We start from the raw sequence: 17769 nt of genomic DNA on the forward strand, positions 1-17769 counted from the left end.
CAACAGGTTTTCTTCAAGAATGGTCCTGTATTTGGCTCCATCCATCTTCCCATCAATTTTAACCATCTTCCCTGTCCCTGCTGAAGAAAAGCAGGCCCAAACAATGATGCTGCCACCACCATGTTTGACAGTGGGGATGGTGTGTTCAGGGTGATGAGCTGTGTTGCTTTTACGCCAAACATATCATTTGGCATTGTGCCCAAATAGTTTGATTTTGGTTTCATCTGACCAAAGCACCTTCTTCGACATGTTTGGTGTCTCCAGGTGGCTTGTGCAAACTTTAAACAACACTTTTTATGGATATCTTTGAGAAATGGCTTTCTTCTTGCCACTTTTCAATAAAGGCCAGATTTGTGCAGTGTACGGCTGATTGTTGTGCTATGGACAGACTCTCCCCCCTCAGCTGTAGATCTCTGCAGGTCATCCAGAGTGATCATGGGCCTCTTGGCTGCATCTCTGATCAGTCTTCTCCTTGTGTGAGATGATAGTTTGGATGGACGCCAGGTCTTGGTAGATTTGCAGTGTTATGATGCTCCTTCCATTTCAATATGATCGCTTGCACAGTGCTTCTTGGGATGTTTGAAGTTTTGGAAATCGTTTTCTAACCAAATCTGGCTTTAAACTTCTCCACAAAAGTATCATGGACCTGCCTGTTGTGTTCCTTGGTTTTCAAAAAAGATTTAAAATAAGCAATAAATTTCGTTCATCTTCACAATTGTGTCCCACTTGTTGTTGATTCTTCACGATAGCATTAAAAATATTATCTTCATGTTTAAAGCCTGAAATATGTTTTGCAATGCACTATATATATATATATATATATATATATATATATATATATATATATACAGTACAGACAAAAAGTTTGGACACACCTTCTCATCTCTAGAACAACTGTTAAGAGGAGACTTTGTGCAGCAGCCTTCATGGTATAATAACTGCTAGGAAACCACTGCTAAGGACAGGCAACAAGCAGAAGAGACTTGTTTGGGCTAAAGAACACAAGGAATGGACATTAGACCAGTGGAAATCTGTGCTTTGGTCTGATGAGTCCAAATTTGAGATCTTTGGATCCAACCACCGTGTCTTCGTAGAAAAGGTAAACGGATGGACTCTACATGGCTGGTTCCCACCGTGAAGCATGGAGGAGGAGGTGTGATGGTGTGGGGGGGGCTTTGCTGGTGACACTGTTGGGGATTTATTCAAAATTGAAGGCATACTGAACCAGCATGGCTACCACAGCATCTTGCAGCGGCGTGCTATTCCATCCGGTTTGCGTTTAGTTGGACCATCATTTATTTTTCAACAGGACAATGACCCCAAATGCACCTCCAGGCTGTGTAAGGGCTATTTGACTAAGAAGGACAGTGATGGGGTGCTACGCCAGATGACCTGGCCTCTACAGTCACCAGACCTGAACCCAATCGAGATGGTTTGGGGTGAGCTGGACCGCAGAGTGAAGGCAAAAGGGCCAACAAGTGCTAAGCATCTCTGGGAACTCCTTCAAGACTGTTGGAAGACCATTTCCGGTGACTACCTCTTGAAGCTCATCAAGAGAATGCCAAGAGTGTGCAAAGCAGTAATCAAAGCAAAAGGTGGCTACTTTGAAGAACCTAGAATATAAGACATATTTTCAGTTGTTTCACACTTTTTTGTTAAGTATTTCATTCCACATGTGTTAATTCATAGTTTTGATGCCTTCAATGTGAATCTACAGTTTTCAGAGTCCTGAAAATAAAGAAAACTCTTTGAATAGGATGGTGTGTCCAAACTTTTGGTCTGTACTGTGTATGTATATATATATATATATATATATATATATATATTTATATTTATTTTTTTTTAACCCCTTCAGCCCCCAGCCTGTTTTCACCTTAAAGACCCGGCCATTTTTTGCAATTTTGACCAGTGTCACTTTGACAGGTTATAACTCTGGAACACTTCAACGGATCCTGGCGGTTCAGAGACTGTTTTTTCGTGACATATTGTACTTCATGTCAGTGGTAAATTGAGGCCGATATGTTTTGCGGTTATTTGTGAAAATTTCGGAAATTTGGCGAAAATTTTGAAAATTTTGCAATTTTCAAAATTTGAAATTTTATGCCCATAAATCTGAGAGATATGTCACACAAAATAGTTACTAAATAACATTTCCCACATGTCTACTTTACACCAGCGCAATTTTTGAAAAAAAAAAAAAATTCCGTTAGGAAGTTAGAAGGGTTCAAAGTTCATCACCAATTTCTCATTTTTCCAACAAAATTTACAAAAAAAAATTTTTTAGGTACCACATATCATTTGGAATGATTTGAGAAACCTAGGCGACAGAAAATACCCAAAAGTGACCCAATTCTAAAATATGCACCCCTCACTCTGCTCAAAACCACATCCAAGAAGTTTATTAACCCTTTAGGAGCTTCACAGCAACCAAAGCAATGTAGACGAAAAAATGAAAATTTTACTTTTTTAACACAAAAATGTTACTTTAGCCATAAAACTTAGTATTTTAACAAGGGTATCAGGAAAAATGCATAATAAAATGTATCGTGCATTTTCTCCTGAGTACGCAGATACCCCATATGTGGTGGTAATCAAATGTTTGGGCACACAGCAGGACTCGGAAGGCAAGGAGCGCCATTTGAATTTTTGAGTGCAAAATTAGCTGCACTCATTAGCGGACACCATGTCGGGTTTGAAGACTCCCTGAGGTGCCTAAACAATGGAGCTCCCCCACAAGTGACCCTATTTTGGAAACTAGAGCCCTCAAATATTTTTTCTAGATGTTTGATGTGCACTTTGAACCCCTGGGGGCTTCACAGAAGTTTATAACGTTGAGCCATGAAAAGAAAAAAAAAATTTTACCACAAAACTGTTGCTTCAACCAGGTAGCTTTTTTATCACAAGGGTATCAGGAAAAAATGCACCATAAAATGTATTGTGCATTTTCTCCTGAGTACGCAGATACCCCATATGTGGTGGAAATCAAATGTTTGGGCGCACGGCAGGACTCGGAAGGCAAGGAGCGCCATTTCACAGCAAAATTGGTTGGAATTATTAGCGGACGCCATGTTGCGTTTGGAGACCCCCCTGAAGTGCCTAAACAATGGAGCTCCCCCACAATTGACCCCATTTTGGAAACTAGACCCCTCATGGAATTTATCTAGCTGTTTAGTGAGCACTTTGAACCCTTGGAGGCTTCACAAACGTTTGTAATGTTCAGCCGTGAAAATATTTTATTCTTTTTTTTACCACAAAATTGTTTTTTCAAACAGGTATCTTTTTTTTCCACAAGGGTATCAGGAAAAAATGCACCATAAAATGTATTCTGCAATTTCTCCTGAGTACGACGATACCACATATGTGGTGGAAATCAATTGTTTGGGCGTACGGCGGGGCTCAGAAGAGAAGGAGCGCCATTTCACAGTAAAATTGATTGGAATTATTAGCAGACACCATGTTTCATTTGGAGACCCCCTGAGGTGCCTAAACAATGGAGCTCCCACATGTGATCCCATTTTGGAAACTAGACCCCCCCCCCATACAAAAAAAATTAGTTTGGCGAAATAAAAAATACAGACATCAGTAAAAAAAAAAATGAGCGCCTGCCACTAAGACCACTGCCAAATGTGAGAGCAATGCACGAGTCTCGCATCGCATCATCCACTGCAGTCTGGAAGCGAGCAACTGCGCTGGATAATGCGATGCGAGAGGGCGTGGCGGCAGATGAGAAAGGGCGCAGCGGATGGAAGATGGGAAAGGGCGCAGCGGGTGGAGGAGCGGCAGAAAATGGGAAAGGGCGCAGCGGATGGATGATGGGAAATGGCGCAGCGGATGGATGGGAAATGGCGCAGCGGATGGAGGAGCGGCAGAGGATGGGGGGGGAGGTGAGATGGGGATACCTACCTTACAGGATGGATCTAGGCAGCAGGATCACAGCAGACAGAAGAGGCAGCAGATGAAGGAGGCAACAGATCGAGGAGGGTGAGAGGGGGCAGTAGATGGAAAATGGGAGAGATCAGGCAGCAGATCGGGGAGGGGGGCAGAGTCTGATGGGAGAGAGAGATGGCACATGGAGGAGGGGGGGCCCCGGGGGGAAGGTGGCTTGCAGCACATGTGGGGGGAGGGTGGCTTGCAGCACATGTGGGGGGAGGGTGGCTTGCAGCACATGTGGGGGGAGGGTGGCTTGCAGCACATGTGCTGCAAGCCAGCCATCCTCCCCCCACATGTGCTGCAAGCCAGCCACCCTCCCCCCACATGTGCTGCAAGACACCCTCCCCCCACATGTGCTGCAAGCCAGCCACCCTCCCCCCACATGTGCTGCAAGCCACCCTCCCCCCACGTGGGGGGAGGGTGGCTTGCAGCACATGGAGGGATAGGAGGTGTGGCGATGGAGAAGGGGCAGTCGATGAAGGAGGCGGCGGCGGCCGCCGATCAGGAACAGTGGGGGCCGATTCGGGGGCAGCAGCGGCTGAAAAAGGTGGGTGCGATGGCGGCGGGGACAGTGCCGAGCGTGGCGGCGGGGACAGCGGTGGATCGGGAGCGTGGCGGCGGGGACAGCGGTGGATCGGGAGCGTGGCGGCGGGGACAGTGCCGAGCGTGGCGGCGGGGACAGCGGTGGATCGGGAGCGTGGCGGCGGGGACAGCGGTGGATCGGAAGCGGCGGCGGGGACAGCGGTGGAGCGGGAGCATGGCGACGGGGACAGCAGTGGATCGGGAGCATGGCGCCAGGGACAGCGGTGGAACGGGAGCGTGGCGGCGGGGACAGTGGCAAGCGTGGCGGCGGGGACAGCGGTGGATCGGGAGCGGCGGCGGGGACAGCGGTGGAGCGGGAGCATGGCGCCGGGGACAGCGGTGGATCGGGAGCGGCGGCGGGGACAGCGGTGGAGCGGGAGCATGGCGCCGGGGACAACGGTGGATTGGGAGCGTGGCGCCGGGGAAAGCGGTGGATCGGGAGCGTGGCACCGGGGACAGCGGTGGATCGGGAGCGTGGCGCCGGGGACAGCGGTGGATAGGGAGCGTGGCGCCGGGAACAGCGGTGAATCGGGAGCGGTGGCGGGGACAGCGGTGGAGCGGGAGCATGGCGCCGGGGACAGCGGTGGATCGGGAGCATGGCGCCGGGGACAGCGGTGGATCGGGAGCGGCGGCGGGGACAGCGGTGGATCGGGAGCGTGGCGCCGAGGACAGTGGTGAGCGTGGCGGCGGGGACAGCGGTGGATCGGGAACAGCGGCGGGGAAAGTGGTGGATCGGGAGCAGCGGCGGGGCGATCGGGGACAGGAGCGGGCGGCGGGGACAGCAACTTACCGCTCTCCTCGGCTTCCAGGGACGGTCACAGGCCGCAGATCCACATTGATTGGAGAGAGCGGTCACAAGACCGGTCTCTCCAATCAGAGCTGGGGGCGGGTGAAGCATCGATCACCCAGCTCCAGCCAATGGCCAGTGCTACAGCAGCACTGATCAGGGCTGGATTTCAATGTTCCAGCCATTTTCAATGGCTGGAACATTACAGTGACTGTAATTGGCTGAGCGGCGTTCGTCAGCCAATCACAGCCTCTGTAGGTTCGGGGAGGAGGCACCACCCCCCCTGAGGTCAGGCAGAGGTCCCCTCCTTCCCGAATCTACCGTTTAATTAAACAAATTTCACTCCCCGGGGCTCCGGGACCCCGATTTAGCCATGACGTACTGGGTACGTCATGGGTCGTTTAGCACCATGTCACCATGACGTACCCAGTACGTCAAAGGTCGTTAATAATCTTAATAATAATAATTTGTATATGTATGTAAATATATATATATGTATATATATATATATAGATATATAAAAAAAATGAATTATCTATTTACTTATTTAAGTCACAAATAAATAATGAGCCACAAGAAATACTCATACAATGTGAAAAATAGATTAATAAGTAAATAATTATAATAATAATAATAATAATAATAATAATAATAATACTTATTTATTATTATTATTATTATTATTATTATTTATTATTATTATTATTATTTATTTTTCAAATTGTGTGAATATTTCTTGTGGCTGATTCATTATCTGTGACCTAAATAAATAAGTAAATTAAATAAATATAAATATATATTTTTTTTATTTTACCTATTACTTTAAGTGACAAATAATTAATTAGCTACAAGAAATATTCACACAATGTGAAAAATAGGTATATAAAACAATAAGTAAATAATAATAATAATAATAATAATAATAATAATAATAATAATAGTAATAAATACATCCTACATCAAGTAAAATATGACAAAAGGCAATTATTTTTTTTTTATTACAAAACATGTTAAAAAAATTAAGAGTTCAAAGTGTGGGACAGACCCAAGTTGTTGCTTCTTTTTTTTACGTACATGTATTTCAAGTGACAATTAATATGGCAGCCATTACATTTCTTAAAGGGGCATTATAATCCAAATTTTTTCTTTAATTCCTACTCTGGAAAATCTGTCAATGCTGCTATAGAGGTGGGATATTACAACATGGTCATGTTACCACCTAGAAAGCATGGTATGAAGTGTTCACTGCGGTGGCTGTCATGGTGGACGTGGTCGATGTCTCCATATTTGCATAGTAGGTGTAATGTAGAAAGCTCTTAATAATGGAACTTGTTAATAATATTCTCGGATCAGTAATTCTGGAGCAATAGCAGCACGGGAAGTAGAACTGCGGAGAAGTCCAATCCTCCATACGCGATAATGGCTCCACCGCTGCACAGATAAGTTGACTCCATGCTCAGGATCCCAATACTCATATTCTGGTTCCCGATCTCACAGATGCTTCTCGTACTACATCCACGGAAGGATTCCACGTTTTCAGGGGACTCTGTCCAAAAACAAAGAGATAAAGTATTTATAATTATGCAGGCGATGCGAATAGGAAACCATTACTTGATGCGGAACTCCAAAAAACATTACATGGGTTTCCATTCATCACGTGACACTTAGGGGTACTTTGCACGTTGTGACATCGCTACTGCGATATCGTCGGGGTCAAATCAAAAGTGACGCACATCCGGCACCAGTAACGATGTCGCAACGTGTAAAAACTAGATGCGCCGATTTACGATCGCAAAAGCGTCGTAAATCGGTGATCTGTGTAGCATCGGTCATTTCCATAATTTCGGGACGACCAATGTTACGATGTTGTTCCTCGTTCCTGCGGCAGCACACATCTTTGTGTGTGAATCTGCAGGAGCGAGGAACATCTCCTTACCTGCCTCCACCGGCTATGCGGAAGGACAGAGGTGGGCGGGATGTTTACGTCCCGCTCATCTCCGCCCCTCCGCTTCTATTGGCCGCCTGCCGTGTGACGTTGCTGTGACGCCGCACGACCCACCCCCTTAGGAAGGAGGTGGGTCGCCGGCCAGAGCAACATCACAGGGAAGGTAAGTACGTGTGAAGCTGCCATAGCGATAATGTTCGCTACGGCAGCTATCACCAGATATCGCATGTGTGACGGGGGCGTGTACTATCGTGCTCAGCATCGCTAGCATCGGCTAGCGATGTCGCAGCTTGCAAAGTACCCCTTAGAATGTTGTGTTCCTCCTATTTTGCACCTCCCCCCTTCTTGAAGGTCAATCAACTGGGCCTAAATCTTAGTGTGAAAGCCCTAAAGAGGGTTATGATACTACTTGGTAGGCCACAAGTCCAATTCAGGGGAGGATTCTCTCACTGAACTCCTTGACCACCTTTGCTACTTGAAGTGCTGTCCCAGTCCACACCCGGTACAGTACATCTATACAGGAAAACAACGGCCCACTGGAATGGTCCTCAACAACAAGCAAAATGTCTCCCAAGCCTGGTTTGGATTCGCAGTTTTCTACTGGAATTTGTCATGGACGGTCTTCTACTGGTGCAGGTCATGGTCTTCTACTGGCGCTTCCTCTCAGCTCAGGTCACCAGTCTTCCATTCAGCTGAGGTATAACACAGGCCTTCTCAGAAATCTGACTGCTCTAGACCCCTTCTATGGCAAGGGTGGCTATAAGCCTACTTTGTTATCACAAGACCTTCCTGATACTGGTTCTGGTGCTCCCTTTTTCGCCCTGGCCACACCTTTTATATTTAGTAACTGTGACACAACTGACACATGACCTGACATCTCCTAATCTCTCCTCTTGAGGAAACACCTATTTTGCTACTTAATTTCTGGTTGTTCTTCTTGACCAGTAGATGGCGATGTTCTCCTACAGACACTGCAAAGTATTAGCGGTGGGTTTTCTGCTTCTCCTACTGCCACAGAAGTCATCTGCTTAAGCCAGAAGAAGCAGCTTTCCACAGTAATGTCACGTCCCTACCACAGTCCGCTCCTGCAACTTCTGCTTCGGTCACCAGCCGGCGCCATTGTGGATAGTGCTGGTGATAGGAGAGGAGTTGGTGCTAGTGACTCTGGTGGGCACAGGCTACGCTCATCCACTAGGCTGAGTTTTCCTGGGACCTGCAGTACTACTGGCTGACTGTAGGTGGCGTGTGTCTTCCAGCTAAAGTTACCACCATTCAGCTACAGCCATTGGGAAGACACCACACCCTTCTAATTCCCCCTCCTATCTGCTGGTCTCTGCCAGAGATAGTTCTGTATTCCTGCTTGTGTCTGGTTCCTGTTCTGTCCTGTCTATTGATCCCTGTGTTAACCTCTACCTGTTCTCTGACTACTCCCCTGCCTGCTGTTTTTGTGCCTTTCTATCCGATCCGGATTTGACTTCTGCCTGGCTTTCTGATTACGTCCTTGCCTGCCTGATTTTGTCCCTTTTCTGCATTTCCCGGTTTGACCCTGCCTGACGACTACTCTCATCGGACTGCAGCCTACCAAAGGTAGTGATCTCTGGGGCCCTGTGTAATTCCAAATTCCTGTATAGGGGTTAAAGGGTTTCAGGGTTCTGGGGGTCCTGCTTGGTGAGTGGCTTCCCTCTAGCCTGTCCATTACATCCCATCTGAGTCCGTGGATCCTGGCAGGCGTTACAAGTAACTTGTATAGATAACTAAAGGCCAAAAGCCTGAAACAAATCTGTCCACAGAGAAACGTCTCTCATAAATTATCACTGGTCCTTAATATCTTCCCAAGATTATACATTAATTTGCAAACTACAGTATCTAACTACAGTTGATTCCTGGAGAAAGAAAAAAGCGTCCTTCTGGATCAGGAATGGTGGAGTGATGACAAAATACTGAATTCCGCAATTCATGCTTAAAGGGAATCTGTCACCAGGTTTTTGTTGTCTCATCTGAGAGCAGCATAATGTAGAAATAAAGACCCTGATTCCTATGATGTGTCACTTGTTAGGCTGCTTTCTGTAGTTTTGATAAAATAACTGTTTTCTCTGTTGCTGATCTAGCAGCTTTCTGTTACAGCTTTGTATAACTCCGCCCACACCACTGATTGGCAGATTTTTGCCTATGCACAGTGAGCACAGAAAGCTGCCAATCAGTGGTGGGGGCAGGGTTATTCAAAACTGAGAATTCAGAGCAGCAGAGAAAAATAATGTATTTTAACCCACACAGTAGGTCTGCAGGGGAAGTCCACCCAGTATTGTGGACGTTATGTAGCCAGAATAACCTTGCATTTTGTTACCTTGTATTCTCGTGACTTGGAGAAGACATTTCCTTTCATTTCCGACACAGTCGATGGTTTTGGTTCCAGTACAGGCCTCATTGGTGTCAGAACACATTTGGCAAACTCTGCCATTCCTCCGAGTGCTGGGCGGGGGCACTGCAAAGGTAAAGAGCAATTATTATATATCATATTGCAATGACAGATATCATATGCAACATGTGTATATACTACAAGAGTACAGGATAGAGCGACAGATGCATGATTTAATATGATATGACAATGGCACACAAAGATGTATGGACGAATGGATGGATGGAGGAAGGAAGGGAAGAAGGGTGGTAAGTAGGGAGGGATGAATGGATAGAGGGATCGAGGCATTGAAGGATGGAAAGAGAGGGAGGTAATGATGGATGGATGGACAGAAGGATGGAGGGAAGAAGGGAGATAAAGGAGGAGTCATGGATGAATTGATTGATGGATGGATGAATGAATGGATTGATGGATGGAGGGATCAAGGGATGGAAGGATGGATAAATGGGAATAAATGGATGGCGTGATGGATGAATGGAGGGATGGCTGGATGGAAGGATGCATGGACAAACAGACAAATGGGTGCATGGAGGGATGCATGGCTAGATGCATAGATGGAGGGAGGGATGAAGGGATAGATGCATGGAGGAATGGAGGGAGATATGAAGGATGTAGACATATACACCAGGATTAAAGACATATATACCAGGATAGATAACATGTATACAATGATGTGGAACATACATACCAGGAAGAGGGAATATATACATGGAAGGGGTCATAAATGCCACAATGGGGGACATATAGTATATACTGGAATAAAGACATAAATGCCAGGATGATTGACACATATACTAGGATTTGGGGCGTATATAATAGGAAGGGGACATATATGCAAGGATGGGGGACATATATACCAGGATGAAAGACATATATCCCAGGATTAAGGACATATATACAGTACCACGATGTGGGACATATTTACCAGGCTGGGGGAAATATATACCAGGATGGGGAACATATATAGTAGGAGGGGGCCAGGATGTAGGACATGTATGCCAGGAAGGGGAGAGACATATACCTGGATGGGGTACATATATAACAGGATTGGGGACACATAGCAGGATTTGGGACCTGAATGCCATGATTTGGGACATGTATGCCAGGAGTAGCCCAAGAAGAAGGGATAAACATATCAGTAGTGGGAACATATATACCAAAATTGGCTCAGGATGGGGGACATTAGTATAGAATGGGGGACATTAGTACAGGATGGGGGACATTAGTACAGGATGGTGGACATTAGTACAGGATGGGGGACATTAATACAGGATGGGGACATTAGTACAGGATGGGGGACATTAGTACAGAATGGGGGACATTAATACAGGATGGGGGATATTAGTACAGGATGGGGGACATTAGTACAGGATGGAGGACATTAGTACAGAATGGGGGACATTAATACAGGATTGGGGACATTAGTACAGGATGGTGGACATTAGTGCAGGATGGGGGACATTAATACAGGATGGGGGACATTAGTACAGGATGGTGGACATTAGTACAGGATGGGGGACATTAGTACAGGATGGAGGACATTAGTACAGAATGAGAGACATTAATACAGGATGGGGGACATTAGTACAGGATGGTGGACATTAGTACAGGATGGGGGACATTAATACAGGATGGGGGACATTAGTACAGGATGGGGGACATTAGTACAGGATGGAGGACATTAGTACAGAATGGGGGACATTAATACAGGATGGGGGACATTAGTACAGGATGGGGGACATTAGTACAGGATGGAGGACATTAGTACAGGATGGAGGACATTAGTACAGAATGGGGGACATTAATACAGGATGGGGGACATTAGTACAGGATGGTGGATATTAGTACAGGATGGGGGACATTAATACAGGATGGGGGACATTAGTACAGGATGGAGGACATTAGTACAGGATGGAGGACATTAGTACAGAATGGGGGACGTTAGTACAGCATGGAGGACATTAGTACAGGATGGGGACATTAGTACAAGATGGGGGAAATTACCACATAAAGAAGGGGGGGAGAGGAGCAAGACATATGTCTTTAGAGGATTTAGAATTCTGCAGGGGCCTATACATATGTCCAACATGTGGGGGGGTGATGGGGGGTAGATCCTAGTCTTGCACTAGGGCCCATTAAACTCTAGTTATGCCACTGGCACTGAAAAGCAGCACTGTAGACAGCATATATGACAAAGTTTCAAGCCTCATAGCTCTGACCCTCTATCATCCATGTTAAGACATGAGATAATGAAGAGAAAAAAGCTTTGGGTCTTTATCTTCTCACAGTTTGAAGAACAAATATGTCACGTGTACGTAATAAGGACCGCAGAAAATATAGAGCTCATTACCGGACCTGAAACATTGTGTACATCTTAGATTAAATAGAGTTCACTTGTTAAAATAAATAAATAAATAAAAAAAAAATTATATATATATATATATATATATATAGGAGTACTGCCATCCTTTACTGCTTGTTTAGATCGTACAAGGTGAAATCAGGGACCACACAAGAGTTGCTTCACATATTGAGCCACTAGAGGGCGATGTTGTACAGGTCACTTCATACAGCCGGGTTTCTTCTACCGGGCGCTCATTGGCTGCTATTGCTCATCTGTTGGGGTAAATATATCTTCTCTTTCAAATTTTGAAAGATGAATATTCTGAACATTTCATCTATTTCCAAAATTAGTAATTCAAAATCCGCCTCCACATGTAGACAGACGTAGACAGTAAGATACATACGGGGGGGCAGCGGGGAGCTGCAGTTGTCGGTGAAGCAGCAGGACACCCCCATCCGAATATTCTTGTTCATGGTGGTGAAGCTCCCCGTCTTGTCACAGTGAGATGGTGGCCCGCACGACCGGTACAAGAACTCCCCCGTCTTCCCATCTACAGGTAGAGATAAAAGGGAAAACTTAGATAGATACATAGATAATAGATAGATAGATAGATGGATGGAAGGAAGGAAACAGAGAAGTAAGAAGGAGAGACAGAAGGAAGGAAGGAGAGACAGAAGGAAGGAAGGAAGGAAAGAAAGAAGGAAGGAAGGAAAGAGAGAAGGAAGAAAGGAAAGAGAGAAGGAAGGAAAGAGAGACGGAAGGAAGGAAAGAAGAAAGGAAGGAAGGAAAGAGAGAAGGAAGGAAACAGAGAAGTAAGGAAAGAGAGACAGAAGGAAGGAAGAAAGGAAAGAGAGAAGGAAGGAAACAGAGAAGTAAGGAAAGAGAGACAGAAGGAAGGAAGGAAAGGAAGGAAGGAAAGAGAGAAGAAAGGAAAGAGAGAAGCAAGGAAACAGAAGTAAGAAAAGAGAGACAGAAGGAAGGAAGGAAAGAGAGAACGAAGGAAGGAAGGAAGAAAGGAAGAAAGGAAAGAGAGAAGGAAGGAAGGAAAAAAGGAAAGAGAGAAGGAAGGAAACAGAGAAGTAAGGAAAGAGAGACAGAAGGAAGGAAGGATAGAAAGAAGGAAGAAATAAAAGAGAGAAGGAAGGAAAGAGAAACAGAAGGAAAGAGAGACAGAAGGAAGGAAGAAAGGAAGGAAGGAAAGAGAGAAGGAAGGAAGGAAGAAAGGAAAGAGAGAAGGAAGGAAGGAAAGAGAGAAGGAAGGATAGAGAGACGGAAGGAAGGAAGGAAGAAAGGAAAGAGAGAGGTAAGGAAGGAATGTGAGAAGGAAGGAAGATAGGAAAGAGAGAAGACAGGAAGAAAATAGAGAAGGAAGGAAATAGAGATGGAAGGAAGTAAGGAACAAGAGAAGGAAGGAAGGAGAGCAGAAGTAAGGAAAGAAGGATATAGGGAAGGAAGGAAGGAAAGAAGGATAGAGGGAAGGACGGAAAGAAAGAGAGAAAGAAGGAAATAGAGATGGAAGGAAATAGAGATGGAAGGAAGCAAAGAAAGAGAGAAGGAAGGAAGGAGAGCAGAAGTAAGGAAAGAAGGAAATAGGGCAGGAAGGAAGGAAGGACAAAGAAGGAAGGAAGGAAATACAGAAGGAAAAATAGAGATAAGGAAGGAAAGAAAGAGAGATGGAAGGAAGGAAAGACAGAAGGAAGGAAGAAAGGAAGCAATGAAAGAGAGAAGGAAGGAAGGAAAGAGAGAAGGAAGGAAGGAAAGAGAGAAGGAAGGAAGGAAAGAGAAGGAAAGAAAGATGGAAAGAAGGCGAAAAGGAAGGAGAGAGAGAGAGGAGGAAGGAGAGAGAGAGAAGGAAGGAAGGAAGGAAAGAAAGAGAGAAGGAAAGAAAGTGAGAATGAAGATAGATAGAGGGATAGATAGATAGATGGATGGATAGATAGATAGAGGGATAGATAGATAGATAGATAGATAGATAGATAGATAGAGGGATAGATAGATAGATGGATGGATAGATAATAGATAGATAGATAGAGGGATAGATAGATAGATGGATGGATAGATAATAGATAGATAGATAGAGGTATACATTTTGTAAAGCAGGGTATGATTCCTCGTGCAGCTCTTACCCATGGTGGTTTGCTGGTACAGACTTGTACACACATGGCCTGGAGTGCAGGTGACTGTCGGCCCCTCTGTGCAGGAGGACAGGCCCAGCGCCATACACTGTGTGCAGCGGAGGGGGAGACCTGGGTATAAATCATGGGAATATTACAAATGAAAATCATAACAAGTAATTATATTATTTGTATCCTGAAGCTTTCCATAACTCGCTATAACAATTACTTTGTGTTTAGATGAGAGGAAGAGATTAAAATGATAAAGACCAACTTTTACCAGAGATGAGACCACAAGCCTTCAGGGGAATCTGTCATCAGCTTATTATCCCCCATCTGAGAGCAGCATGAGGTAGGGGCAGAGACCCTGATTCCAGTGATGTGCTCCTCGTAGTTTTGAGCTCTGTACATTGCTGTTTCTCAGCTTTTCCCATAGACACCATTAAATAAACTGCTGGTTTCCAGCCCTGTGTGCGCTCTGTGGTTCTGGTTGTATATGAGTGTTTGGCCACTTTATAGCCCCCCAGTGTTTCCTCCCTGTAATCACTGTGCTGCTTCCTTTGATCTCTGGACCTCTGGGGTTATACTGTATAATGTCACAGCTGGACCCCCATAAATTCCTGGCAGCTCTGACTACAATGGTGGCAAAACAATTAAAAAGCCTCCCACCTATACAGGAAAAAAGCAAATCCACTGTGGATGTTACTCATTTGTCATTTATTAGTTACATCCTTTCCTGGGAAAACTGGCAACAATTATATAGGAGCGTCTGTCCCAGCTGGGCTAGTGGTGTGGTGTCCATTTGTATGGGTCCTCCTTCTTTGTATAGATCCCTATTTCACCAAATATGACACATCACATAAAGACAAAAAGAGAATTCATCAAAGATCCAACAGATTTGTTCATCTCTAGTTTTGTTATTTTTGTTGTTTTTTTTGCTTGATTTAAATGTAACTGTGCAAATTGTTTCTTGACAAATTTATTAATTGTGAATGCTTAAAAATCATAGAAAAAAAAGTTACTGTCCAGTCCCAATAATGATGGTCCTAAAAGTGGAGAAATAGCTCTGGACAGAAGTGTTATATAAAAGGAGGGACTAAAGATATCGAAAAATGGAAAAATAAAAGACAATCAACAAAAATAAAAGACAATGAACAAGAAAAATAAAAGACAAAAACATTGAAAAATAAAAGACAATGAACATGAAAAATAAAAGACAAAGACATTGAAAAATAAAAGACAATGAACATGAAAAATAAAAGACAAAAACATTGAAAAATAAAAGACAGACATTGAAAAATAAAGACAAAGACATTGAAAAATAAAGACAAAAATATTGAAAAATAAAAGACAAAGCATTGAAAAATAAAGACAAAATTATTGAAAAATTAAAGACAAAGCATTGAAAAATAAAGACAATGAACATGAAAAATAAAAGACAATGAACATGAAAAATAAAAGACAAAGATATTAAAAAATAAAAGACAATGAACATGAAAAATAAAAAACAATGAACATGAAAAATAAAAGACAAAGACATTGAAAAATAAAAGACAAAGACATTGAAAAATAAAAGACAAAAACATTGAAAAATAAAAGACAATGAACATTGAAAAATAAAAGACAAAGACATTGAAAAATAAAAGACAAAGACATTGAAAAATAAAAGACAATGAACATGAAAAATAAAAGACAATGAACATGAAAAATAAAAGACAATGAACATGAAAAATAAAAGACAAAGACATTGAAAAATAAAAGATAATGAACTTGAAAAATAAAAGACAAAGACACTGAAAAATAAAGACAAAGACATTGAAAAATAAAGACAATGAACATGAAAAATAAAAGACAAAGAACATGAAAAATAAAAGACAAAGTAGACAAAGTAATACTGGATAAAAATAAGGGAAATTTCTCCCAAAATGCAGAGCACTTTCTTTATAGAAATCACCTTTTATTTTCTACATTAAAAAAAAAACAACCTTTCACCAGTTCTGTTATCTTAAAATGTTGGGAGCGCCAAACCCCCCCCCCCAAAAAAAAAGATAAAAAAATATAAAGAAATAAGGAGGAAGGAGGAAGGAAGGTAGAAAAATAAGGAAGGAAGGAAGAAAAAGAAGGAAGGGAGAAAAGAAGGAAAGAAGGAAGGAAGAAAAAGAAGGAAGAAAAAGAAGAAAGGATGGACGGAAGGAAAGAGGAAAGGAAGGAGGAAAAAGAAATAGAGATGGAAGGAAGAAAGGAAGGAAATAATTAGATATGAAGAATAGATGGATAGATAGATAGATAGACAGATAGATAGAAGGATAGATACTAGATGAATAAATAGATAGATAGAAGAAGGAAGGAAAGCAAAAAGGAAAGAAGGAGTGAGGAAATAAAATATGAAGCAAATATAGAAAGCAAGAAAGAAAGTAAGAATAAAAAAAGAACAAAAATAAAAAAGACAGATGGTAAATGGAAGGAAAAAAGAAAGAATGAAAGTAGGGAAGATAGATAGATAGATAGATAAAGGGATAGATAAATAGATAGATAGATAAAGGGATAGATAGAAGAAAATGGAAGAAAGGAAGGAAGGAAGGAAGGAAGGAATAAGGAAGGAAGGAGGAAAGAAACCATGAAGGAAAGAAAGATCAAAAGATAGACAGAAGGAAAATCGAAGGAAAGAAGGAAAGAAAGAAAGAAAGAATGAAGGAAAGAAAGAAGGAAAGAAATAAAGAAAGAAGGAAAGAAAGAATAGAAAAGAATGTAGAACAATTGGGGAAATCTATAAATCATTAATTAGTTAATTAAATAAATAAATAAATAATTAAATAAATGGAAAACAAAGAAAACTTGTACCTTTTCCTGCAAGGGCTGAAAGAACGCACAGCACAATCCAAGGTGAGGCCATGTCTATACTACTCTGTGCGCCCACCCAGTGTAAGCCCCCAACAGTGGAGGGATGGTAATGACCTTATTTATGGGGAAAGAGAGAGATAAACACAGTCTGGAGGGAGGAGGGTCCAGATGACCAGTTAATGGCAGTATATAGGTAGCCATGCAATGAAGTGTAAAATAAACCTTTCTTTTATGGCTCCTCGCCTTTGTTTTAAGAAATATTAGAACTTGTAGCGCAAAAGATATTTAATGATTAAAAAAAGAGGTGAGAAAATGTTTAAAAATATTTATAAACCCCCTTTTGTTTGCAGCACTATTATTGGAATCAATTCCATGGCAGAATGTCACCGTGTGTGATACATTCGGAAACATTTGAATTGTAAAACTTGTCTCCACTTTTAATTGCTCCCTCTAGTGGAGAATGGAGGGAGTTTGAAGTATTTTTGCTATTTATAAATCTGATTTGCAGTTCATTTGCATAGCCTGTGTCATACGATATAAAATTGATCATTTTAAAGATTTTTTTATTTATTATAAAGTAATTATTATTATTATTATTATTATTATTATTATTATTATTATTATTATTATATTTTGTCCCTATTATGTATACCCCTTTCACATGTAAAGCGCCATGGAATTGATGGCGCTATAATAATAATAAATAATAATAATTATGTTATTATTATTATAATTATTAGTATTATGATCATTGATAATAATAATAATAATAATAATAATAATAATAATAATAATAATAATAATAATAAT

General features: G+C 42.6%; 1 protein-coding gene across 1 annotated transcript; it reads right to left on the reverse strand.

Moving 5' to 3' along the window:
* Positions 1 to 6648: 6648 nt before the first annotated feature.
* Positions 6649 to 17011, reverse strand: LOC142255716 (uncharacterized). The gene is made up of 6 exons (XM_075327172.1): positions 16960 to 17011; positions 14131 to 14250; positions 12408 to 12554; positions 9589 to 9726; positions 7982 to 7986; positions 6649 to 6843 (listed from the first exon to the last, which is right to left on the reverse strand). Exons 1-6 carry the CDS (start codon positions 17009 to 17011, stop codon positions 6649 to 6651), a joined length of 657 nt encoding a protein of 218 aa, XP_075183287.1.
* Positions 17012 to 17769: the final 758 nt, after the last annotated feature.

The sequence above is a fragment of the Anomaloglossus baeobatrachus genome, chromosome 11 (assembly GCF_048569485.1).
Source record: "Anomaloglossus baeobatrachus isolate aAnoBae1 chromosome 11, aAnoBae1.hap1, whole genome shotgun sequence".
In the NCBI taxonomy this organism is placed as follows: domain Eukaryota; kingdom Metazoa; phylum Chordata; class Amphibia; order Anura; family Aromobatidae; genus Anomaloglossus; species Anomaloglossus baeobatrachus.

Excerpts from the sequence above, each read along its gene's own strand:
- LOC142255716 (XM_075327172.1), bottom strand. The coding sequence starts at position 17,011 with ATGGCCTCACCTTGGATTGTGCTGTGCGTTCTTTCAGCCCTTGCAGGA. Across the intron at positions 12,555-14,130 it reads GTACCAGCAAACCACCATGG|ATGGGAAGACGGGGGAGTTC; the intron begins GTAAGAGCTGCA and ends CTCTACCTGTAG. Across the intron at positions 9,727-12,407 it reads CAGCTCCCCGCTGCCCCCCC|TGCCCCCGCCCAGCACTCGG; the intron begins GTATGTATCTTA and ends TTACCTTTGCAG.